Source organism: Pezoporus flaviventris, unplaced genomic scaffold (assembly GCF_033815535.1).
Source record: "Pezoporus flaviventris isolate CSIRO_AGI_PZ_B2104156 unplaced genomic scaffold, CSIRO_AGI_Pfla_v1 ptg000066l, whole genome shotgun sequence".
NCBI lineage: Eukaryota > Metazoa > Chordata > Aves > Psittaciformes > Psittacidae > Pezoporus > Pezoporus flaviventris.
Genome location: NW_026892614.1, coordinates 5,094,214 through 5,120,447, shown reverse-complemented (window position 1 = coordinate 5,120,447; position 26,234 = coordinate 5,094,214). Strand labels below are relative to the sequence as shown.

At 37.0% G+C, this 26,234-nt stretch overlaps 1 protein-coding gene across 2 annotated transcripts; it reads left to right on the top strand.

Annotated features, from left to right (window-relative positions):
- Nucleotides 1-306: 306 nt before the first annotated feature.
- FEZ2 (fasciculation and elongation protein zeta 2) lies at nucleotides 307-25,503 on the top strand. 2 transcript variants are annotated; one of them, XM_061471073.1, is made up of 9 exons: nucleotides 307-595; nucleotides 2,185-2,293; nucleotides 5,227-5,343; nucleotides 6,705-6,849; nucleotides 8,909-9,177; nucleotides 11,930-12,010; nucleotides 15,839-15,914; nucleotides 17,324-17,389; nucleotides 23,368-25,503. In XM_061471073.1, the coding sequence occupies exons 1-9, from the start codon at nucleotides 363-365 to the stop codon at nucleotides 23,382-23,384; spliced, it is 1,113 nt and encodes a 370-aa protein (XP_061327057.1). In that variant the 5' UTR covers nucleotides 307-362; the 3' UTR covers nucleotides 23,385-25,503. The 2 variants fall into 2 exon arrangements, with proteins under 2 accessions (XP_061327057.1, XP_061327059.1); XM_061471075.1 differs by lacking the exon at nucleotides 11,930-12,010.
- The last annotated feature ends 731 nt before the right edge of the window (nucleotides 25,504-26,234 follow it).

Here is a 26,234-nt window from a genome sequence, read left to right as displayed (position 1 = left end):
TACCCATCTCCAGGTTACCAGGTTCAGTGAAATTACTGCGGATACACCTCCCGGTCAGCCGCCCCTAGTGCTGCCGCACAAGCACCTGACCCAGCGCACCCAGTGCAGTGGCCAGAGCCAGCTTTCCTGCCGGGCCGGACTCTGCTCTTGCTCCACAGGCAGTGTCAGGGCTCGCCCGGTTGGCGCTCGGCCACAGCCCCGGGCCGCTGACTGACAGCACCCTGCGCGCCCCGCCCGCTGAGGCCGCCGGGCAACCCCGTGCCGTCACGCGCCCCGCCCCGAGCTGCGGGAGCGCGCACTGCCGGGAGCGCGCACTGCCGGGAGCGCGCGGGCCGGCGTCGCCAGCTGCGGCCGCGGCAGCCATGGCGGCGGCGGCTTCCCAGCGAGACCCCGGGGACTGGCAAGACTTCTCGGGCTTCCAGCCCTCCGCGGGCGGCGGCCCCGAGGCTGCCCGCGACAAGGGCGGCTGGGGCGGTGGAGACCTGGGGGCGAGGTTGTCCCTCTGCTTTGAGCCCCCGCAGGCCCGGGCTGGCGGCGGGGAGAGCCGCGTTCCGCTGCGTCCCCTCACGGAGCAGAGCGCCCTGCAGGACGACGAGTGAGTGCAGGCCTGGGGAACAAGGGGTGGCGGGGAGAGGCAGCGGCGGTGGCTGGGCCGCCCGAGGAGGGGAGGCCTGGCCCGGCCTGAAGGTGCGGCCGGAGCAGGGGCGTGAAGCCGGTCGGCAGTGCGGGCTCTGTAGGTCGACAGCCCTGCCCCGGGTAAGAGCTGCCACGGGGCCTTTACCTCGCGGGGTCCCAGCAGGGTTTGAAGGCTGCGGGACCGGAGCCTTCTGGTTGTATTTCCCGAGCCGTCAAGGAAGTGTGTGAGCATCCCTGTGCGTGAGCATCCCAATGCGCTTCCCTCCGGGGTAAGTAAAAGTAGCTGTTCTGAAATGCAGAGTGACTGAGAGTAGGATTTGTTTAGCTTCTTGTGAAATGTCCTCCTTCAGTGTTTGAAATTAAACATGGAAAGAACGGAAAGCAGGTGAACAAAATCTCAACTGTGCTAATTCTTTTTTTTTTTTTTTCTTTTTGCCCCCTGAGCAGAAGAGCCTTTATGATCTATGCTGCCTTCCTGTTTTTAACATTATTTTACAGGCATTTATGCTAGTAACTTTATTTACAGTAAATTTCATTCAGAATACTGCAGTTTTACTTTGAGGAACCTAAATTGTATGCCTTATTCTAAGAGAAGAAAAAAAAAGAAGGAAAAAAAAAAACAGTTGGCAAAAGACTAGGTATTTATGGTTAACAGTGAGGTAAGTTTGGAGAACCATGAAGCAGAAACATATTGGGCAGCAGTGAGGCTCTGTCTGCCTTCTGTGTGTGGCTTGGCTGTTCCTGTGACCTCCTCTGAGCCTAGCTAGGCAACCACTCCAAACATGCCCCTGCAGCATAGCACTTGGAGGCAGGGTTTGTTGGCTGACTTGAGGCAGCAACTTGCTAACAGGGCTGCTCTGTTTCAGAATCTGAAATGGTATAGCAGAATAGGGCTGCCACATATGCAAGCCTGTAGTATGCCAGAGAGGTTGTGCACAGTAGACATAATAAAGATCAGCTGTAGGCAGGAGTGGTGGACTGAGCTCAGCAAGAGTACTTCTGGATAAAGCTAAGTAATTGCAAAATGTTAGTTAAATTTGTGCATGTTCATTATTCTGTGATAGAGAAGGAGAAGAAGAATGAAAGAGAAGGTGAGGAAGAAAGAGCAAAGAGAAATTGAGAAAGAATTGTCTCAGGATTTGCTACTCAGCCTCTGCTAATTCCAGACTTTAATGTGCAAAAGGCAAGGAAAATAGGAACAGTCGGTATAGGATTTATAGATGAGCTCAAATTTCATTAAAGGATGGACTCCCCCAGAAAGATTCTGAGAATGGTTATATAATTAATAATGAAGTTGTCTCTTCATAGCATTGTTCTGTTTCACCACTGTGCATACATTGTTGGGTATAAAGGGAAATAAATTATATTTGTCAAAAAAAAATACTTTCTCTTAGCTTCAAACCGTTATAAAAAATATTGTCAGTAACTTGAATATTTAGGGAGGAATAAATAGTTGTTGATAGAAATAGCATTACTAGCATATTTGCTGCTGATCAGTTGCTGCTTGTTTTGTGGTCTTCATTTTTGTTCTGTTATTCCTCTCTCCAGGATTTGGAATGCTTTGACTGATAATTATGGTAACGTAATGCCAGTTGACTGGAAATCTTCCCACACCAGAGCTTTGCACTTGCCAACGCTAAATCTTTCTGAAAAAGGGGTAAGTTCTGATCAGCAGAAATACCTTCTTTGGACCTTTTGTACTTGCCAGGAAAATAAAACAATTTGTATTTGTATAAAAGAGTGTTATTAAATCTGTTAAAATATTTTTAGTGCTTGACATTATACATAAGAGGTTTTAAAAAATAAAATCAACCAACCATCGATGTATGTTGGCATCTTTGTGTGTTGGCATAATTCAGGGGTAGTCTTAGGTAGATGGTCATTAGAGCTAGTGGGTGATAGAAGAAACTGTAAAATGAGGAAGTTTTTCACGTAAAATCTTTCTACTGTTTCACATTGAACACTGTCCAGGGTTAGGGGGGAATAGAAGTGAGAGTACTGTAAATGCATTGTCTAGTTTTTTTTAAGTTCATCTCATTTTGCTCTCAAGTAGAGATTAAAGTGTCTTCTTTTACAGGAAAAGTGACGCAGGAGACAGTGAAGTGTGGGTTTGGTTTGGTTTTCATATTTAACAAGTGTAATAGTTGTCTGGGGATGGAGAAGGGAAAGAAGAACTTCACAGAGGATTATAGAAAGGGTTGTCCTCTGATCTTCTTAAAAGTGGACTAAAATGCTTCAGGAAGAAATGCTAGGCAGTATTCCCATCTCCCAGGTCTTCTGAGGAAACAAGTGGCTTATATTTTAAACACAGTGAAGTTGAGTTGTGTTGTAAAAATATCTCTTGTGTGTAACCTGAGAATAGGGTAATGCTTTGACTTCTGCCATCTGTTATATAATCCACAGCTACTTTTTACTGTGACATGAACAAAGATTGCTCTGCTGAAGATGATACTTTGGGGTTCAGCAGGGCAAGAGGGCAGTTGAAAACTCACCTTCTCAATTTGAGTCTGATGATCATCCCTTGAATTTGACTTGTGTTTATTCTGCTTTTTATTAGAGTGAGCATTCAGATTTTCTTAGTGGGTTTTGAGTAATTAAATCCTTATATTTAAAGTAGAAAGACTTAAAACCCCTCTTGCTTCAACCTTGTGTGACTGAAATATGGACTAGAAGACCAATGGATCTCTTGATAAGGAACTAGGTACAATATAAAAAAAAAGGTTTCATATAGTCTTTGTAAGTTGTTTGCAGGAAGTTATGGAAGAACTAGATAAAAAATATAGTGGTGTTGCTGTTTTAGAAGGAATCTAAGCTATGCTGCCAGTAGAGGGAAAATCAGTTTATGGATTAAACATGTATCAAGTTTTTTTCAGCTTTCACCCCACCTGGCATGCCTTTTTCTGTGTAAAGCCCATCTGTTTGGAAGCATTTGACATACTTTTTTTTCCTACTTTTCTGTGTTTCAGCAGTATTTCTGGATACGTGGCAGCACATATGGACCAGCTAGTAGATTGTTTTAACTTTCTTAAAATGAATGCCAACAGCTAAGCGGCACTTTTTTTATGCATTTGAAACTAATAATATGCTGTTGAACTTGTGCTTAAAGATTTCTGTTCCTGTTTTTGTAGGGAAAAAGATGTAGGCCAAATAAAGGTGATTTGTCTGATCTTTGTTGCTTCACATCACAGATCTGTGCGCTATAGGGCTCTGACAGTGAAAGAAGTAGTTGGGTAGAAGTGTTGTGCAGTGGTACAAGGAACAGGATTGTGCAATTGCATGTTTATTTTATTTTTGTTAGATTGCTTTTGAATGGGTCATTCCCTGATGGAAATGTGAGGACAGAAATGGGCATGGAGTATGGCTGTGTGGAAGGCCTGGTGGACTCGTGGCATCAGCTGGAGGTTGTCCTGGTTTAGAAGGTTTATTTAGGAGCCTAAATTATCAAAATACGTTTTGATAGTCTCTCAAAATGTTGTTTCTGGAGATGTCAGGAGAAGAAGTTGACCTCCTTCTAGATCAACTGCTGTGATCTAGTTGTTGGCATAGTTGTTGTCATAATCCTGTATACATGGAAAAATATTTGAGGACTGCAGGTGTTAAAGAATGTCAAAACTGTGGTGTATCAGTGCAGTAGGTGAACAGATATTCTTAATGTAGCCCTGCCACTGCATGCTTCTTGAAATTCAGATTTTGGGGAAAAAAAAAAAAAAGGAGATTTGACTTCATTCTAGTGGCTGAAGAAGTACAAATGGTGTGTTTCCCCCTTTAGATTAGCTTTCTGGGGATATCAGTGGCATCTTCACAATGAATCTGAAAACTAGTAAGGTTTCTGAAGAAACTGAAAATAGGAGGAATTGCAACAAAAATTGAAAACTGATATAGTGGCCCTGAGGACTTGATACAGCTAGTCGTAATGCTTGTAAATTACCCAAAGATCATTTAAAGCAATTGAGCTCAAAATGTCAAAGGTTAGGGGTTGCAGCTTTGGGAGGTTGAGGGGCCTTTCTAGTTTGTTTTGCCTGGAGCCTTGTAATAGACAAAAAGCAGAAAAAGCAAACACATTTTTAAATAAACTAAAATATATCACTTTGTGAGTAAAAAATACCTGACTGATCAAGGAGGAGACTTAATTTTTTTCCTTTGCTATGTGCACGTTTTGGTTTTGAAGTATAGAAACACATAAACCAACAGGTTTCTGTAATGTTAGGTAAGGGTAGGTTTTCATCCCACACTGACAGTCGTCTTTCTTCCTTTAAGATTTAAATACCTACATTGGATTGACTGCCTTGCATGTAGGTGTCTGCACATCACAGTGTATATGGTCTTTGTATGCTGAGGGTATTTAAAGACTTTACTGACTACTATTTTAACTTCCTCCAATTGCGGTTTTGATTTCAGTTAAGGTATTTCAGCTTCCAGGTATTTGACAGCAAGAATCATTGATGCCATTAATTATGAGCAGGGAATCTGTTTCTTAAAATTCACTATTAGCTCCCAGGGTTGTTTTTTTATATATATACATACATGGATTGTATACACACACAAAAGTGTGTATATATTTATATAAAAACACATTTTGGTGCTTTCTAGGTAAACGATAACTTGAACCTTGACCTGTCAGACGACGAAGAGCTGAGAGAACAGTTGGATATGCATTCTATCATTGTTTCCTGCATCAATGATGAACCACTTTTCACAGCAGAGCAGGTAAGTGTTCAGCAAAGACACTTTTGTTGGTGTAGTGTTTTCTTTCATTATGTAATTCTTTTTTGTTCTTCTTTGCTGTTCACTGTAGCTAAACTTCTTGATTGTTTTTTATTTAGTTTTGGTTTTTTTTTAGGGTCATAATAATTTGTGATATTTGATCATTCAGGTTTGAAAAGTATTTTAAATGCTTCAGGTCATGTTGATAGTTCAGGGGTTTTGAAATGTTTATGCATTTCTTACCATGACTTAGTCAGAAATACTGCTAAATTAAATGTATCTGTTAAGAAGCAATAATGTTTTCAGAATGTCAGTGGTATTGTAGAGTTTGTAGTTTTCTACCATGACTGTGTAGCCATTCATAGCTTCATGTGGCTTTGTGGTTTAGTGAGAATTCCTCAAAGTTTTTGCCAAATGCAAGAGCAGATCAACAGTTCTGCCACTAAGCTTTCAAATTACTTAGTGTTTAAAGGTTTCTGTTCCAAATCTGTGGATTTACTTCAGTTTTATCTTGAAAATTGCTCTTCTGTGTAACGTTAATGACGGTCCAGTAAGATGCTCCTTTAGTAAGCAAATACAAGAATGTATTTTCTTGTTGTTCAAATGGTTACTTGTGAACTCTGATGGACATGGTTATTAAGGGTACAAGAGACAGGATTGCTTGAACTGTCTCAGCTCTTTACTGTGAGGTGGATCTTGGCACTGACTGCAGCCTTTAAACCTGTAAAAGTTGATGTGTTGTTCAGCTATTCAGTTAATAATTTAACCTGTAAAATATGGTCATTGTTATACTGCAAAGTAAGCTCTCTGTTCTCGTATTTTATGTCGCTCGGGTCTTATGCTCAGGGATGCGAATCACCTTGAGGTGATGATGGACCAGTTCATAAAACTTTTCATAAGCACAGCAGATTTTTCAGGTTATTCAGAGATTTGTTTGTTTGTTTAAACATGTGTAGTGAAATGAGGGGTGCAGAGGTAGCTGATATTTGTTGTTGTTTTGTTTTCCTTTGACTGAATACTTAGGAATTCATATATTCTGGGTCACTCTTTAGTTTAGTTCCATTAAGCAGAACCATGTGTACCTTCACATATAAATAACTGTTTAGTTTCAACACACTTCTTGTTATGAGTTCACCAGTTTACCTTGAAAAGGTAGGCTTATTCTCAGAGAGCAAGGATGGTGAGAAAATGTTGGTAAGACTTTGTTGGTTCTCTTCCATCTATTCATGGTATTAGTTTTGTCCAACAGCATCTTTGCTAATTGAGAGTAAAAAAAACCCTTAAGCTCTTACCAGGTTTCTTCAAATTGCAGGCAGTTTCTCTTAGTGCAGGAGGGTTTTCATTAGGGTTTTCATTATTTGAAGGTGATTGAAGAAATAGAGGAAATGATGCAGGAATCACCTGATCCAGAAGATGATGAAACACCCACCCAATCAGATCGGCTCTCCATACTTTCCCAGGAAATTCAGACGCTCAAGAGATCCAGTACGAACAACAGCTATGAAGAGAGTAAGTGATATTTATTTAGTATTTTGCTCTTATGATTGCTGAATACAGTTTAAATGGCAAGTTTGGCACATGTTTGTTTTATGGCAAGTCCTTCTTATGAAATACGTGGATTCAAAAATATTTTCAAATTGCCCTGAAGAGTAACCTGGATTTAGAACCTAAATAGAAATCTTATCTTTGTCAGCTTTCATAACTTAGAATAAAAATAAAACTTTATGGAATTTCAGATTAAAGCAAATATGCTGAAGCTTGATTCACTGGAGTGAGGTCCCTTCATAGGTAAAGTGATAAGTCAGTCATTTTTTATTGAACTTTGAGACACTTTCTTGAGGACAGTACAGTGCATTTAAGAAGACTAGCTAAAACTCTGGAGAGCTATACATCTTCAGATAAAGAAAAGAGAGAAAATAGTGTTTCGTTGTCACTGTTTCATAGTTTGATATACACTACACAAAAATAAGGCCACAGTTGCCTTGTTTTTCTCGTAAGAACCTCACATATTTTTGTCCTTCCATTTCTCTTCAGATAAAATTTAAAAAAAGACAAAAAAAACCCCACCCCCCCCAGACCAGCACTTTGTATCATCTTCTACTCAAATGAAATCATCTGTTCCTCTCTATACAAAAGGAAAGGAGAAATTACATGTATAGTTTAATTGTAGTAGGTTGAATTGTATGTGAAAGAAACTTGTGATTAATGAGTTTTATGATAGGAATTTATTTCATTTGCATATTTGTCAAAATCAGGTCTCAAAGGTGATATGAACCCAAGGAATATTTGCTAGATGATCCTTCTACCCTACCTTGGTCCCTTTTACGAAGTTTAGTGCTTTCTTTCCAGTAGTCTGGGTCAGCAATATAAATACTGTGGAAGATTCAGAAAACTAGATGATCTTTTGTGACATGACTTACAGTTTATGGTGCACTTCAGATTTTTGGAGGAGATCCTGTTTTTATGGTTGGACTCTTAGCTGTCTCAACACATAAATTTCAGGAATGTGAACACAAAGTATATCCTGCTCAGCAGGGCTTCCTGCTTTTCTGACAGTTCCATATGTCCTTAGGTTTGGAGCTAATCAAGCTGGTTTGATATTTCATATCGTATTTATTTTGCTTTGCCTCAGGAGTTCATCTTGTCTGTTGCATCTTTATGGTTTAAAGGTCAGTCTTGACAACCAGCCTTGAGTTACTTTGGCAGATAGTTTAACTTTGCTTCACCAGTTTCTCACATCTTTCAGGTTGCTACTTTATGAGAAGCTCTTGCTACCTTTTTTTGCGTGCAAAGCTGCTTCAGAATTAGTCTGTACCTCTCTGAAATTGTTGCAGAGTTTACCTAGAAACTTTTATAAGACAGGTCAGAGGTGTTAACATTTAGGGTTGAGAGCAGGAAATCAAAGCTTGTATTTACTTTTTTCTTGGATAGGAAAAGACATGTATTAAGACAGTCTGAAAATAAAACTAGTTACAGCTCTATTTACACAACTGAGTCCTGTAGCTTGAATAGCTAAGATTTAACCCAAGCAGTCTTCTGTATTTGAATTACTGTGTCTTCACTCACCTGCATCAGCTGTGTAGTTCCTGTGTAGCCCTTTTGTAGGCTTTGAGAGCCACAACTGATCCATCATAAATGAGTCAGGATTGCAGTTGGGTAATCTGCACCTATGTCTTTGGAACAATTGTTTCTTAGCTTCTGAAGTATTAGGGCTTCCTTGTACTTCATTAATTACAACAGAATCATGGAAAGTTTCTTTTGGAAGGGACCTTCAAAGGTCATCTAGTCCAACCTCCCTTCAGTGAGCAGGGATATCTTCATCTGCCTTCATATTTGTATATTATCTCAGATTTCTCAGGAATAAGAAGCAAGTTTAGCCACCTTCTTGTTGCTAGTCTAGTTGCCTTGTGATCTATTTATTCCTTTGGGAATGTTGTTTTGTTCTATGTAGGTTTAGAATTTAATTTTTTGTTTTGAAAAGTTTCCGAGTACATTTTTGTTGTAATTTCCATAAGTATTCTCATGCTTAAAATCTTGACAGATTACTTTTTATATAAATTATTTATAGGAGTAAAAAGATTGTCTGTTGCTGAGTTAAATGAGTTGCTAGAAGAAATTGAGACTGCTATTAAGGATTATTCTGAGGAACTGGTGCAGCAGTTGGCTCTACGAGATGAGTTGGAGTTTGAGAAGGAAGTGAAAAACAGCTTCATTTCTGTCCTCATAGAAGTACAAAACAAACAGAGAGAACACAAAGAAACAGCAAAGAAGAAAAAGAAGCTGAAAAATGGTAGTCCTCAGAATGGCAAACAAGAAAGAGGTCATATGCCTGGAACAGTAAGAAAATTTTTGTAACTGTTTATGCATTTTAAATGTCTTGGGGTTTGTTTGTTTTTTTTTTTCTATGGGAAGTAATAGTCCTAGATTGTATCAGAATACCTGCTTCCATGCCTTCATTTGCAGACAAGGCTTAGGCACTTCCTACTGAGGTTATTTTTTTTTTTTCCACAAGGTCATACAACATTCTACTCTTCTCATACTCAAAATTTTAATTGTTTGAGAATTAGCCTGGAATCAGCATATCTTTCTTTCAAAAAATACTCTTTGGATGTACTGCTGCGTGTTCTATTGTCAGTAGGCAAACGCATTTATCTGTTTGGTTTCGCTGTGTGAATTTTAGTATGCATGTGCCACTGATAGCCTGGCAGAAAATTCGGTGTTATTGTTGGTGTAGCTGTACAGACACTTACTGATCATGTTGGGTTTTAGGTAGGAAAAATATAAAAGTCTTACCCTGGATCTCTTGAAACCTGTGGTAGAGTTACCATGTCCAATGAGAGTCAGTGGTGAGGCCACAATGTAGCGCAGGAGTAGAGAGGGGAGATAATTTGGCTTATTATTTGCAAAATATAGCAACAAAAGCAAAAATGTCTTTCAAACAGAGATTGAATAATAGGAGGCAGAGTGAAAGAAATTAGGTTGTTAATGCAGTATTTTCTTTCTTATCTGTCCTAGTATATTTTTAAATTACTTAAGTGGATGTTAATACTAGAATTTCTTAGTGTCTCTTATAGGATGCAGAAAATGTGGTTAATGTATCGTACATCTTTGCTAAGTCCTGGAAAGAATGCTTCAGTTTGACATTAGAAGGACTTGGGGTTTGTTTTTCAAACATAAGGAATAAACATTTGTAATGAAATATTAATGCTTCAGAATCTATTTCTAAAGTTACAAGAATAAGATTCCCATGATATAACCCAAATGGAGTGCTGCTCTTGTCTGTCTGATGAAAAGTGTTTGTGTACCTAGCAAAGTTTTAATGGAACTCCAAGAAAGTATGTCTGTAAAACAATAGGAAATTCTTATCCATCTGCAAGAGCAGAGTGGAAAGTTCTAATCTACTTATTTTTGAGTCTCGGTCATGGAAAACCAAGAAGTGATATTCTAAGTAGAGTTTTGAAACTTGAGTCAAGTGATTCATAAGCTATTCTGGTTAGTTTCAAGTTTAGAAACTTGAGTGATGCTTTCAAGTATAATTTTATGTGGTCCCAATATAAGACATTTGCATGTTTAGTTGCTTCAAGATATAGATATTTCAGATTGCTTTCTGAGGGAGACTGAACACACTGGCTGCCAAATAAGACTGTAGGCTGTGTGTGTAGTTCCTTTGAAAATAGCTTTCACTGTCACCAAGCACAGATTTGAGAGCCTTCTCCCAGGAGCTGGAGGCTTCCTTCCTTCAACACTCGGGTTTTTTTTCTTTATGCCCTTTTTTTTTTTTTTTAAGAAAATGCTGAGGATGTGCATTCAGATCGTATGTTCAAGTAACTTTGTGAAGAGTGAGTTTCTGTTAATAAATAGTGTATAAATTAGTAGTTTTATTAACTAAAACTGTAATGAAGTCTCATTTAAATACAAAGTATGGTTTAATTTTCACGCTCTAAGAAAATATATTTCCCTCTAAATACTATAATTTGATTCTAATAAGTAGATGCTTTAATTCTTTGTTCTTGGTACAGTCTGTGGGTAAAACACTTTCATAGGATTCTAAAACTTTTGCCTTTCTCACAAGGGCAAACTGGAGAGAAGTTAAAAATAGTCAGAGCTTCAAGATAACAGTTTCTTTAAGCAGGCTATCTTAAAAGAGTTAAGATGGCTTTGGCAGCTTCTATGTCTATTTACTGACTTCATTGTGTTTTAGAAAGCAAATGAATACTGTATTCCAGCACATTTTATTCTCCCTCCCATAAATAAATACATTCAGATAAGCATGCTGAGGCATGTGCATCATACTGCCCTGTTCAGCAGCTTGACAGTTTCTTCTTTTTATGTTCTTGTCAGTTGCTAATTTTTATATCTCATACTAGAACCTAAAATTGTTTGCTTTTTTTTTTTTTGACTTGTCATCTCCAGCAAGCAAAAAGGATTACAAAGTTCCAGGAAAAAAAAAAAAAAACTGTGGTAGGATTTTATATTAATTAAAAAAAATATTGGAATCCATGATTCCATGTAATGAAGCTTGAAATTAATATGGGTATGTTATTGACTAATTGTGTATATTTGGTCATATTACCGAAAAATCAGGAACACCAGTTGTTGCTTCAGTTGTGGAAGTATGAAAGCTTACAGTGTTTTAAAGAGGTAGAGCTGAAACATACTACCTCTATAGTTTATATTCTAATAGGTGGTTAAAATCTGAGAAATTGTTATCAACAGTATGTCTCAAAGTATATTGCTTAAACACAAAATTTAAATATTATACCATGAAGTAAACTTTCAAATATACTATATTTTACATTTCAAAATGAAGCAGCCTTAAAAGGCAAATCTCAGTTATTGGGTCCTCAGAGGGAAGATTTTGTTTGATTAAATTTTGATGTAATTGTACTTCTTAACTGCCATTGTAAAGTTTGCTTTTTAATTATAAAAAATTAAGTATGTGAATGAAAAAATAGAAATGTGCTGAAATACTCCTTAAGAGCTTGACTTTGTCTTTCATCTTTTATAGTCTTGATAAACGCTGATTAACAGTATTCTGAACTTTTCTCTGTCCTTTTTTTTCTTTCCGCTGTGTTTTCGCTACTTTTAGCGCTTCAGCATGGAAGGGATCTCAAATGTCATACAGAATGGCTTCCGCCACACGTTTGGAAACTCAGGTGGAGAGAAACAGGTGCTGGGCTATCTTCTCTTTCTTACTGTTTGCCTGCACTTTTGGTAGGAGCTGAGATCTTGAAAATTGACAGTAGGTGAAGATAAATGCTGAGACAGAAAAAAAATAGGCCAAAAATGTTGGAATCTGTACTCTCCCTGCCTCAGGACTCTGAATAGCCTACAGTGTCTTTCTCTCCTCAACAGCTCAAGACAGTCAGGATTTGATATCCTGAGGCATTACAATAATAACACTTAATCCTTACCCCATACTAAAAGTCTGTTTTGGCATAATGCGTGCTTCAAATATGTTGCATGTCTGTAAAAAATCTGACATCCGATTGAAGAATGTGTATCAGGTTAGTTAAATATACCAGCCATTTCTTTTTTCTTCAAATGTTCAGAGCCAATACAGCTAAAAAACATGGTAGCATCTGGAAAATACATGGAGTGTATTGCATGCCTTTTTTGGCCTTGGAAAGTTGCATGATGTTAAAAGCAGCCAAATGTGTGCAGTGCATGTTACAGATATAAAATACATAAGCCATCGGCAAGCTTGTGTCTTTTTAACAACTATTTAAATGTTGAAATATACAGCACAGAGACTCAACCTCAGTGGGCATTACTGTAGATGTTACATATACCTACGTAGCAAGATTCTGATGCCTTCTTCCAAAGTAATACTTAATTGTTTCAGAACTGTAGGGTGTATTTTATTAAATGCATTCTGTATTTTGGTCAAGAGTCAATGCTTATGTTATTGTTTAGGCTTTTGGCACACATTACAAAGTAGGGTTATTTCACATTATTTAACACATACCCATCCATTATAGTTTATACAGTTGTGTCAGAAGTGCGTTTGAATATTGTTGGGTTTTTTTCCCCTGCTGAGAAGTCCATTGAGGCAATAAACTGCCTGGTAGTTTAGAAGTCATGTCTGATTAGGCTTTTGTCTGGAAGATGACTAGAGTATCCCACAGAGGAGTTCAGGAGGTAAAACAAATCGTCTGAAGTAAATTCTGAATCATGAGGTTAGAAATCATGGACTTGCCCTCTTTCTCAAGCAAGGTATGAGAGTTCATGAAGACATAGAATCATTTCAGTGCCTCACCACCCTCACAGTAAAAATAGCTGTTTATCCCCAGCTTTGGGGATCTGTACATGCACAGAGCGTACCTAACATTTTTTATCACTCTACAGTATCTCAATACTTGTACAGTGATAGCTGTGCAGGGGTTTGGTTGTTGGTTTTTTTGCTTGTTTGTTTGTTTTTCCTTGCAATTTTTACCATTTAATAACATATTACAGCTGTTTACCTGTATCTTTAGCTATTTTAAAGGTCATGTATTGTCATAAAGTAAACATATTTAGATATGCCAGCCCTTCTTACTTTTGATTAAAAGGTTTCTTTTATACACGTCTCTATTCAGGTGTACCTTTTCTTCTGCCTCCTAACTTTCTTTATATAGGTAGCATTATTGTATATTAAGAATAGCACTGATTGGATAGCTCTTCCAGTCACTTTTTTGAGTTAGCTGTTTACTAATGCTATTCATGTTGATCATATTTTTTCCCCTGATTTATCTTATACTGTATCTTTGTTAGGAGGGGTATGGTTGGTTGGTTGGTTGGGGCTTTTTTACCCTTCCTGTATCCTAAATCCGGTCATGGAAATAACAAGAACTTAAAATGAAAAATAGGGAAGAATGGTAAGAAAGATAACAGCTTTTTTTTTTTTCTTTTCAGTCCTGGAAATCCATTTTTCTACTGCATTTGTTTTTTATTTGGGATTTTTTGTTTGTTTTTTGTCACATAATGAAAGCCTTGTCCTACTTTAAAAAAACTGCTGATATCTATTTATTGCAGATTGCAGTGTATAAAAAAAAAGCATCAGATGCTCTGTTGCTTAGTGCTGCTCTCAGACTGTTCATTTAAGTAGGGTTTTTTGGGGTGTATTGTCATTATAAACTTCTACTCAAGTGTTTTCTTTCAGCAGGGAAGAGTTAGTTAACAATCTAAAGGCGGGGGGGGGGGGGGGGGAACAGTCAAATTTTTGTATACCTGAAAAGGTAGAAGCTCCTACATATAAAGTCGCATCATAAACTTTATGACAAGTTTGTACAGTCATTTTAGAGCTCTGCTCAGTTTTTAATTTTAGTCGTTTTTGTGTGTGTGTTTGAGACATCAGTGAAAATTACTTTGAATTTTTCAGTGTTTAAAGAGCAACTTCCAGTAGGAATTCCCTGTTTTCATCTGATACTGCAGTTGGAAAACAACACCACCAGCTGCATAAAAGCTATTGAAATATTGGTAGCTGTTTCTGTGATCATGTTTCCAGAAGAAATTTCAGAATAGTCATCTTGGTATCAATTTTGAGGCATATCAAATGCTTTTTATAGGTGATTAGAAATTGCAGTGGGAATTGCTGCTTACCATATTGTGAAAGCTGCATCAAAAATTTAGAGGTTACAGTAGACTTAGCACTTGGTCGCATCAGTAAGCTACATTTTAGTCATTTTCTCTTCCATAATATGTTATCTTTCGCACAGCATTCAGGAAATGAGTTTTGATAGTGGTATTGTAGAGACTTGCTGTTACAGCACCGAAGTATTGATAAGAAAGACAAGATGATTTCTGGAAACTTAAGAAAGACATTTCTTTCAGGAAAATTACTTTTTCAGAACTCTACCTTTTAGGAAAACAGGGAATATTGGTATTTGGTCCAGTGAAACATGCTAATAATGTATTGCCTGGGTGAAAAGTAGAATGCTACTTTAGTTCTGAAGGCTGAGATCTGATTTCTGAGTTAGAAGACCTGCTTTAATCTCTAGCATTTGCAGATTTGCAACACAGCCTTATACTTAGCTATTGTTTCCAGTAATTTTAGTAAGTCTGCAGTTCTCAGTGATACCTGTTGGTTATGTCTGCTGGAAAAGAAATCTAAAATTGACTGTTTCCTAAGAAGCATTGCATAGTTTCATCTTCTGTGCTAAGTGTCTCTGAGGAAATGCAAAAGCAAAAGGGAGAGAGAAGGGTGCCCTGTGTTTGCATAAGGTCTTCGTGAGATGTCAGCACATTCTGTACTATAGGTTCCTTTAAGTGACACAGAACTGAGTCTGTTTGGCTGTTTGAGCCTGAAGTGCATAATCCTGCTCTGATCATGGCAATGGTTATAGCTGTGTTAGGCAATACTAAATCTCCTTTTCCAAAGTGAACCATTTTACCAGAGTCCAAGTTAGACTTGACTTTTGCTGAAGTGTTGCTACTAGGTGAGGAGACCTTCTATATAACGTGGTTTTTGGTTGTTACATGTTACAGTTTTGTTTTATTTTATTCTCCCTGGAAAGAATTACATTCTGATTTCTGATAAATATCACATGATATTTATAGGGGAGTTTGTTGTTTTATTGAAGAGCAAGTCTGAAAATTGTTCATCTGCATTTACAGTATTGTTTGAGGGGGTGTGACTTTAAATATATGAAGGACTTATGGAGGGAAAGTGGGAATGCTTTTGCTGTTGGTTTGCCTATGCTCTGAGGAGGAAACCTAACCAAGAAGCCTTTTACTGTAAACAGCTCCAAATTTTAAGACTATTTTAGTGTTTGGCTGCATGACTTCTAAAGTGGTCATGTAATTAAGAAAAAAAAAAAATAAAAACAGAAGTTGGCTCCTGTGATAAAAGCTTTGGTATGGGAAAGATAGTATCTTAATCTGTTGTGAAATGCGATCTTTTGAAAAGCTTTTATTTGTGGTTAGCAATGTCATTTACTCCAATTTTTGCAAAATAAAACGCAAGCAACATAAATTGCACAAAAGGACTGTCAAATAACTCTTGTTTTTCATTTGACAGTACTTAACAACCGTCATTCCTTATGAGAAGAAAAATGGACCCCCATCTGTTGAAGATCTTCAGACATTAACCAAAAGTGAGCATATAAAGTTCCCCCGCTGATCCTTTCCTCTTCGTATTTCTAGCTGTGGTTTGCTCAAAACCAAATGAATCCACAGAGTTTTCTCTTTCCCCTTGCCTGTATGTATGTAAACTTGCATATGTGTAAAGTTGCATGATTTTTAACTGTGTATTTTGGCCAGTTTTCTGAGTCTTCATGGTATGCTTGTTCTCCAGCTGTTCTCTGAAGCCGTGAAGGCTAGAAACTGGCATGTATCAGAAAGTTGGCACCCTTAGTTGGTAATTCATGCTTATTCTGTGACAAATGGATATTTCATTTAATATTTACTGTAGAGAAATTTTATCCTCTTGCCATATTGAAATTTAACTTTAAAATATTCTCAGAACTTCAGCGCTAAGCAGAGAGAGGTTAAAGCCTCCTGAAAACTTTTCATGTTGACAGTTTATTAACAAAATGTCTCTACAAATGCACAGTAAAGACTATTAACAGTGTTGCCTTCTGTGGGCTGGTTGGAACTTGATCCTGTGACTCAGTTGCAGATTTCTGACTCACTCTGCTGCTGTTAAGGCAGACAGTAAAGCAGGTGTCTGGGGTTATTGTTTTTTCTTTCAAAGCTATGTTTTATTCTCTACTTATGAACACTAGTGTCTGTTTTCAACATAAAAACTGAAATAAAGCACTTGGTATATTTCCACTTCAGAGTCTCTCATGAGGAATTTATTAAATACTGCTATTCAGTATAATTCTGTACTTCTGATTTTTTCAGTTGTTTCCAGAGCATTTCATAAAGGATTGTCATTAGTTTTGTTTATGGAGTAACAGACAAACTTACATTTGTCAAATTGAGCTAGTACAAATGCTTTGCTTTTCTTCAGAAACGTGCAAGGGTGGACAATTTTGACTTGATATAAGTCACCAAAATGGCATTTTGGTATTGGTACAAGCTAATGCCAAATTCCAATCATGTGTTCAAGATTTATTGGGTTTTTTTTTTAAGATACAGCATAATTTTCTCTTTTTTTTTTTTCCTAAGAATTCCAACCCTCCAGTAGTTTTTGGCACTTTTTCATTCTGGATGTGGTGACTTTCTTTTAGAGATTTTTTTTTTTTTTTTATAAGGAAGAAGTGTTTTTTTGTTGGTATGACTGATGACATTTTACTGTAATAATTAGCCATGTAATATGGATCTATTGCATCCATCTACTGTGGAGTTCCGTGAGAATTACACAAGTGACAGGTGGAGGTATGTTATGTGTCTCATACTATCTTCTCATATTCCAGTTAAAAGCTTTCTTACTAATTTGATACTAATAGCCCTGTGAGCAGTTGAAACAAGTCCATGCTATTTCTTTTGAGAGTGTTGTCCTTAAGTTATGACTGATGCATTTCTTATATCTGATTTAAATGTTTTTTTCATACTTTAGTCCTGCACGCCATGAAAGAGGATAGCGAAAAAGTGCCAAGCTTGTTAACAGACTATATTTTAAAGGGTAAGTATGTTTCTTAGCAGGGATTTTCTTATTCTAAAATAGCTTGCTGTACATACAAGGTATGTTTGAAGAGAGTAATCATGCAGCATTCATGAGTTATGTTACCTTCCTGTCAAACACAGCTCTTGTTTATATTCTATTTTGTTCTAGGTTTGGAGGATGTAGTTCATAAACAAAATGTGGTTCTTTTGTTTGTGACAGTATAATATAGAAAAGTATGAGGTGTATATTCAAATAGCTGAAGGTCATCAGCAGGAGCAGAGCAGTCTGACATACAAAATTAAACAGGTATAGTTAAAAACTGTGTTGTACCAGTTTTTCCAAATTGGAATTCAAACCGCCTATGGTAGCATTGCATTTGCTAGATGAAATGCTTATAGTTTCATTGTAAGTACTACCTTCTTATCAGTAGTAAAAATTATTTATTTTATGTCTACTTGTTATACCTCCTTCACATTTTATTTAAAAGGTTTGTGTGTGAGTCAGTTGTTTTCCAGTCTTACACATTGATTGTATTAATAGAATGTCAAACACTGAAACTTACTGCTTGCTTTAGCTTTAAGGAGTTGTTCCAGGTAGTTTTCAGGTTGTTAAATTACTTTATAAAAGTTTTTCTTCTGATTTTATTTTTGCCTAGATCTTACTAATGCTTATGTTCTTACTTAATTTTTGGCATATAAATGGTACCATCTTCTTTAGGGTTTAAACTAAACTTTATTGTTTAAGCTAAGTATCAAACTCCCCAGATCTGAACAAATGGGCATACAAAAGGATGATGCATGCCTTATTTATTTATTTGCCTATTTATTTTCATTTGGTATCATGTTCTCCAAGTGTCACTGTTTTTTCAAATACAGTCATTTGACATAACTCCCTCTGTATGATTTTTAAAGGTTTTTGTGTTTGTACCCAGACTTCTGATTGCTCTCATGTCACAGAGATTTGAAAGTACTTTCAGGTTAAAATTGTAGATGAAATTTAGTGTACTGTTGCTTCAGGAAAATCTGAATAGTGCCATGCAGTAGTCTAGAAGTTCCAATAGACTTCCTGTTGGAAGGGGCTCATTTTGAAGTTTTGTGTAGGATTGCAAAACTACCACATACAACAAGAATGCAGAAATCCTTACAGCTGATTCCTTTGATTTCTCCATTGTTTACTTACCCTTTCTGAAAATCCTTCTTAAATTACACTGATGTATTTGCTTATGATCTGAAGAGCCATTTAGGCTCAAGATCAAAGTTTTTTTTAATGACGATGGCACAAAACATCAGATTTGTGAAGCAGAATCTTTGACCCAAGAGGATGAACTGTTGTCAATAATTATAGCTGCTTACTCTTCATCATAATACGTATGGTAGAATTCTGAGAGTGTGACTGGAGCAAATAGTGCTCTTTACAATCTCTGCTCTTATTTTAGCTTTCAGATTACTAGGACACTGAGGCGAAACTGGCTGCCTAGGGAAATGGAGAAATCTTCTACAGAGAAGGCTTATAAAAGTAGATTAGCTGAACATATGATGGGATGATCTAGGAAGCTTGATACTGAGGTTCCCTCCTACTTCTGCCTCTGCAGGCTCATGAATTTAAAATCAAGAAGGATGTTCTACTAGGTAGATGCATCAATGAGCATCATACATTAAATATGTTGGATCGAACAGGTTGTCATGTACAAGCACTCTTGTCTCTAAATTGTAAAACACAAGTGATGGGAGCATGAAATCACTCACATCACTCATACTGAAAGGAGAATGCTCTTCCCTCACAGTTACCATTTCATTACTGAGCAAAACTAAGCCTTTCTTAATCTTCTGCGGGTCTGTTTGCCCAACGGCAGGTAGCGTACAAGCTAGTAAGCACAGAATTTACTCTTCCTTTCAGTGTAGCTTTAGCTAAGCTTCATATTGCTGTGTTTAGATTATGTTAAATATTTATAGCTTGGCTGACAGGGTTACAATGTAATGGAGATGTATCCTGTGCAACAGGCAAAGACTTCCAATAATTTCTGAAGTTGTAATCTGTTTCTCATTTTCTGTCACTAAAACTTGTGGCCTGAAGCCTCAGTGAGGCTTCACACATGGTACAAAATATTCCCAGCCACCTGTCTGTTGTCTGGAAATTATTTTTAAAGCCTGTTAAAGGGAGATTAGATGATTATATAGAATCACTTAAAGCAACTTTCAGTTCAGCTTTTGTGCCTGAAATTCCAAGCTACTTCTTGAATTTCAAATAAAAGGAGGGACCTGCTTTTTGAAGAGTCTGCTCTCTTCACTGGAATGACTAAAAATGCCCTGGCAAGGTGAAAATTATTATCAGGATTATGGGGTTTGAATTTGTTTTCCAAAAGAAGCAGAAGGATAACAAATGGTGGGCTCAGTAATAATAATCTGTATAGTACAGTGATAATTGTATTAATATTACATTTCTATACTGTATGATCCAGCTATTGTCTTGCACTGAATGGATTCCATTTCTTTATATTGAGCTTTAATCAAGAAATGAAATTTTGAAATGTGTGAAATATCATCAAAGATGTTTTGTTAAAATCTGTCAACTTCTTGTTCCTTTGAGGATCAAGGCAGTAAATTATTATGTGACAATAGGATACGTGTAGCTTTATGGAAAGTACAGTTAGTGTAGCATTTTTCAGTAGAATTAGGACCCTCTTTCTAGCCCTGTATTCCATTGTAAAAGACAAAGGGAGGGGGGAGGAAAGCTTACTTACAAGTCCTTAACAATTTTTTTTAAGGCAGCACTGTCCTTTTATTCTGTGATATTTAAAAAATTAGAACATGCAGTCTTATGTGGGTGTTATGGATGTCCACAGAATTGGTAATTAAAGTTGCCCAGACACTGATGGTTACTGTTGAAAAATTACTTAGTTTGTATAGAAGCAACAGCTGAAGGAAAAAATACCAGGGAAAAAAACTATTCTAATAATTGCCATAGTATTGTTGGCATAATGTGATGAGACAAATGAAAGGACACAGTGAACCTGGAATGATTAATGGAAGCGAAAGACTGAGTTAATTTAACAAGAAATCTTGCCAGATTCACTGGTGTTATCATAAAAACAGACAGACTAAAATATTTTTTTATTTTATCTGAATTTCATAGTGGTTTGTTGAAGTGTCATCGTCTTGAGTATCTTGAACTAAATACCAAACTAATTCTGAAACTTGTGAAAGACTCAATTTGGATCATGTAGGAAATCACACTCTGACCCTTTCTGCATGTGGTGTCTGGTACTTGGTACCTTCGTTTAATCATGATTGAGTAGATTTGTTTTGACAGGGCAATTTGGGCACAAGCTGGGCTGAAGTATGGGACTGGGACTCAAAGGAGAGTCCTGTAACCAGATTGCTATTGACCTTTTGTGTTAACGTGGATCATTCTTGTGCCTGTTTTCATAACCATCTTCTGAAATGCTGGAAATAGAAATCCTCAGAATATGAGGTGTGCAAACCCAGTATAAGGAAAAAGTGAAAAAGGCCAGTGTGACTCTGCCTTTCATGTTAAGGGGAAAAAAGCTCAAACCACCTCCATATGCATGTCCGAATAGGTTTATTAACTTTGAAATTATTTCTAGTGCTTGCTTTTTTGAAGTTTCCTCTTTTCCCAATTTCTACTGCCCTCTTGTGTCCTCCAGAATGTTAAAAATAGCATCATTTTGTCCTCATGCTTAAGTCCCTCTTTCCAGTGATCGTTTACCTCTCCCCTGGATCTATTCCATAGGGAGTACCTTGTCTCAGGGGTAAGTATCCCAAAGTTGGACAATGTACATACTCTATGCAGAGTCTCATACGACGCAGTAGCTTACCTTGTCTTGATCATGTTGTTCTTGATGCAGCCTAAATTATTTTAAAAGGAACATTTTTCCTTTTGTGGGATTTTGTTTCTTTTTACTTTTCAGTGAACATTTCCATACTGAAGTTAGTAATAGTGAAAGGGACTTAGTGATTTGCTTTTTTTTGACAGGCTTGAGGGTCAGGGCAGTACCAAGCACAAATACAGGCTGGGTGGAGAATGTATTGAGAGCAGCCCTGAGGACAAAAACTTGGGGGTGTTGATTGACCTACAAGAGGGGCCTACAAGAAGTCTGGGAGGGACTTTTTATACATAGTGATAGGATGAGGGGGAATGGCTTTAAGCTGAAAGAGGGTCTGTTTAGATTAGACATTAGGAAGAAACTCTTTACTGTGAAGGTGGTGAGACACTGGCTCAGGTTGCCCAGAGAAGCTGCGGCTGCTCCATTCCTGGCAGTGTTCAAGGCCAGGTTGGATGGGGATTTGAGCAGCCTGATCTAGTGAAAGGTGTCCCTGGCCATGGCAGGGGAGTTGGAATTAGATGATCTTTAAGATCCCTTCCAACCCAAACCACTCTTTGATTCTATCAGTTTAAGTGCATGCGGACAGAGGAACAATATGGGAAGGACTTGCTGGTATGGAGTTCATAGCAAATTTAAAGTAGAAGCTGAGGAAGGCATCATGGGAAGGGGATTTACCTAGTTTTACTGTTGTGAGGGTAATGAAGAACATCTGAGGAAATCTCCTGGAAGCAGGGGCTTCTTAATTTAGCTACTTACAGAACAAATCAATCATAGAATAGTTAGGGTTGGCAGGGACCTTAAGATCATCTAGTTCCAGCCCCCCTGCCACGGTCAGGGATGCCTCGCGCTAGACCACGTCGCCCAAGAATCTGTCCAAGCTTGCCTTGATATATATGAAATGTTAGATATACGTAGATATAAATAGATATACACAGAATAAAGATATTAGGGATAGGTTGTCTGTTACACATTATTTCAAGATTATTAGTTTTTACTTCCAGCTTTTACAAAATTTGAAGGTTTAACTTCATGTACAAGGATAGTTTTTGAATATAACATACTACCAGTATGATATACAAACTGAATAAATCATTCATCTGTACCTCTGCAAGTTTAGGGGGTTTTTCCTTAATTCAAGAAAACACATAAGTGTAAATAATTGTGTTATTCTTAAAACATAACTATTACAAATAACAATATAAGTATGTACTTACAGCTGAAATAAATGCCTTTGAAATCAGATATGTCCTTACAGTAAACAGTTCTAAGATGTATATATTGCCAACCTTTGTGTTCCTTTCTGATTGTCTTTAAATAGTAATTGTGACACAAGTACAGTACAAAAAATAATATTCAATACATTACTACTGAGTAAAATGCATGAAATATGTCTAAACTACTTTTAGACTTTTATTCTGACTGTGGATGTCATGAAAGCAGAATAATTTTCCATCTTTAAGTTTGTTTTGCTATTTCATATCTGATCTTTCAGGTTTCTAGTAAAGGCTTAAAAAAAAAAAACATTTTTTTTTTTTTTCTAAATAAAGCAGGAATTTACACCTTGTTCTATTTTTAAATTATGCAGGTATTTCAGATCACAAGAACATTTTCTTGCCTTTGAAGTTTATGTTTGATTGTTAGACCTGACTTCTTTATTTGCTTTTGTGTTGTGCTAGCATGGGTTTGAAAGCTGGATTGCTCTGAGGTTTGTGTCTTACATGTGAAACAGGAATGAGAAATACATGAAGGACATGTCTTATTTTCCCACTGTGTGATTCAAGTACAGGTACCAGAATTAGAAAGTAGAGCTAGAATCTCAAATTGTCAGTGTGTATTTTTAAGATATAACTGTATGCATCACCTGTTTATTTAATGTTCTGTTTTCTAATAGAACACCTCAGAAAGCACTGTTTAAGACATGACCTTTAGACAACTCATTTCTGGATTATGTTAGTTAAAGATAGTGGGTTGTGTCAATTATCTTTTGAGAAGAGGATGATATACTAATTGCCAGTTTCAACTAATGTCTAGATTTTACAGTGTTACTAATAGGGTAGAATTCAACACTTAAGTATTTTAGTATGTACATTATATTTTTATACAGACTAACTTCACTGATGTTTATCAAGATGTATTTGTGGTTCTTTTGCAGTTCTGTGTCCTACGTGAAGAGGCCTGTCTTTCAAATTATTCATTCTCCTTCCTGGATGAGAAGCTCTCCATGTATATAACTCAGTATTTTTTAATTTGGCACTATACCTAAACCATTATGCATTTACCTCCTCTGTGTGTGTGTGTATTTTCTGATCCTACAGTAAGTCTTCTGAGCATGACAACTCATCCATTTTAACTTAATAGTGCAATGAACTGGAGCAGGGAACAAACATTGTACAGTTTTACTCACGCTGTTCTGGCTTTTTAAAGTCTATTTTTACATTGTATAGCATGTAGTAAATCCTCCCGCACATTTAATTGTTGGAAGGAAACGCAAACTTTGAATAGTGTAAATAAAATAAGCCTAGTTTTAAGGAATCCATATTTAAAAGCATCCTTAGTTCCTATAGCAAAGATGGAAAAAGGATCATGGTCAGGCTTGGACTAAAAGATGCAAGCGAGTTCACCAGGAAGCACTCCAGAACAGTGCTGGTGGAAGTCAGCATTCAACACTTCTTTTAAAATGGTAACTTTGAACTGTACAACAGTATTGTTCATACAGTGGACAAATCCAGATTCTTTGATGGTTTGGCATAAGTAATTGTTGTGTTACCTATCCTTGTTATTTAATCCAAACATCCAAGTAATGTAATATCTCATATTTGTTTTTATTTTAATTATTAATCTTCATGTGGCTTAGGTATTCTCCCATGTTGCTGCTGTAATTTTACTGTTTTTAATAAGTGTTTGATCTTACTGAAAATGCTTCAACATGTAAACATTTTAAAATGCTGTATCTTTTTAAGAATACCTGTACAGTTTAAAAAACTTGCACCCGGGTCCCAAGTCAGTATTATACCGAGACGTTCATTGTTGTGTATCTCTGAATTTTACTACAAATCTCTCTTGTAAATTGTATGCACTGTCTCCTCTGTGATGATGTATCCGCATTCAAACAGATGCGAATGTATTTTTTAAATCTTGTAGAAGAAACATACCCCATAATCTCAACATCAAATACTTGTCACAAATAATTTTGCTAATATTAAAGATCATATTGAAATATAAGGAGTGCTAATAAAAATAAAAATTATTTTCTAGGTTGAATTGCTGTTGATTATACACACAGATTTATGTACTGTCTATGTGAAAGCACTAAAAGATAAAGTTCTAAAGAGACATGTATGTCTTCAAACAGTTTTTTCCATTTAAAGTCTTTTTGTTAGTTGAAGAGAAATTTGCTTCTGAATACCTTACCCAGTTTTATCATTGTCACCAAATGCTCATTTTGATCAGTAAAACGTATTCAGTTTGAAAACAGTTCTCATAATGCTTTCTCTTTTCTAAAGGCCTCAATATTTCTGTCTTTCGTGCCTTTTCAGTCAGTAAGGTTTTCAGCTTAAGATTCTTTCCTCTTCCCTGTCCCCCACTTGACCACCGATGGGTACTTCCCCGCCTGCTCAGGAATAAATAGATCCTCTGCATAAGCGTGTCATACGTAAGGAAGTTGAGGGTGGTTTTGTTGCTCTATACTTTATTCATTTGTGGTTTCTCTAACAAGAATAGCTGCCACTTATTTCTTTAGCTGATATATTATGAACTCATTGTGGCTTGCTTTTTGTATAGAAACGCTTGAGGTTGATGAGTGATGCCTGGAAATTGGAAAAGGGGATGACCCTGTTCCGCTTACTTTTTTTCAAAAAGGTGCACATGCTGTGAAATGCACTATGTCTTCCACTGAGATCTAGTCAGAGATGTTTCAATCTACTTTTGAGGCTTGAAGTGACAAGATGGGACAAAATGATGACAATTAAGAGCTAAAAAAATAACAAAGCGGTTGTAGCAAATCTTGGATGACTTGAAGTCATAAAATGCTAAAAGTAGTAAAACTTGAAAGAAAACCCAGCACTAAAACTAAAAACAGCTTTAGTGATCTAAGCATCTGGTTGGGTATATCATGCCCCTCATCAAGTTAAACAAGATATTATTATTATTACCTGTTTCCCTTGTATGTAAATCCTGGCATTAGACAACAGTTGCCAAAGGTGGCAAGTATTATATGTGTACCTATATATGTACATGTACATTAAAAAATAAATCTCAAAACATTTGAATAAAAAGAACCATGCAAGTAGCTTTTCTGTTGAGTTTATGTACTTCATGTTCTCTGTTATGCATCCTTTTTCCAGGTGCGTTACTGACTCTTGTGTTCTTTCAGGGAGCTGAATTTTATTATTATTTTTAGGGTTAGCAAGTGATAGCTGTAAATGACAGCCCAAGAACAGCTGCTGAAAAATACCCTGGAAGAGATTTGGTAAAAATGCATTTTTAATACAGAGAGTCCTGGGAGCAAAGTCACCTTAAAATCATTGAATTTTAAGTTACTTAAATCGATACAGATAAATTTAATAGCCCTTTTTTGTTTGGTTTTTGTTTGTTTGATTGTTTTGGTTGGGTTTTTCTTTGTTTTGGTGGATTTTTTTGGTGGTTTTTGTTTTGTTGTCTTGGGTTGTTTGTTTTTTTTGGGGGGGGGCAGGGGTTGTGTTTTCTTTAATCCAACCCTTTTTCTGGGTGTCAGCTGTTTCATTTATGTAAGCTTGCTCACTTGCTGGCTAGAGTCAAATTTTGAGTCAGGGACTGCCTGGAAGTCTGACTGAATTATGGTTAGAAAGGAAACTCGAAAACAATGTCAGTTCCCTTCTGGTGAAAGGTATTGATTTAGTTGGACTCCCAGCTGGTGTAGGTAATTGGTGATAAAGAGCATGTGCTGTTGACTGTGCCGGGTAATCCTTGCCTTTAACTCGGAGTAGTGGTTTTATTGCAGCAGTTCACATCTTTGTTGCTTCCAGACTGGAAATTACCTTG

Bases quoted from the DNA above. Each gene is read 5' to 3' on its own strand.
- FEZ2 (XM_061471073.1), top strand. From the start codon at position 363: ATGGCGGCGGCGGCTTCCCAGCGAGACCCCGGGGACTGGCAAGACTTC. The intron at 6,850-8,908 runs GTAAGTGATATT...AATTATTTATAG, and splicing joins GAACAACAGCTATGAAGAGA to GAGTAAAAAGATTGTCTGTT. The intron at 12,011-15,838 runs GTGCTGGGCTAT...TTCATTTGACAG, and splicing joins ACTCAGGTGGAGAGAAACAG to TACTTAACAACCGTCATTCC.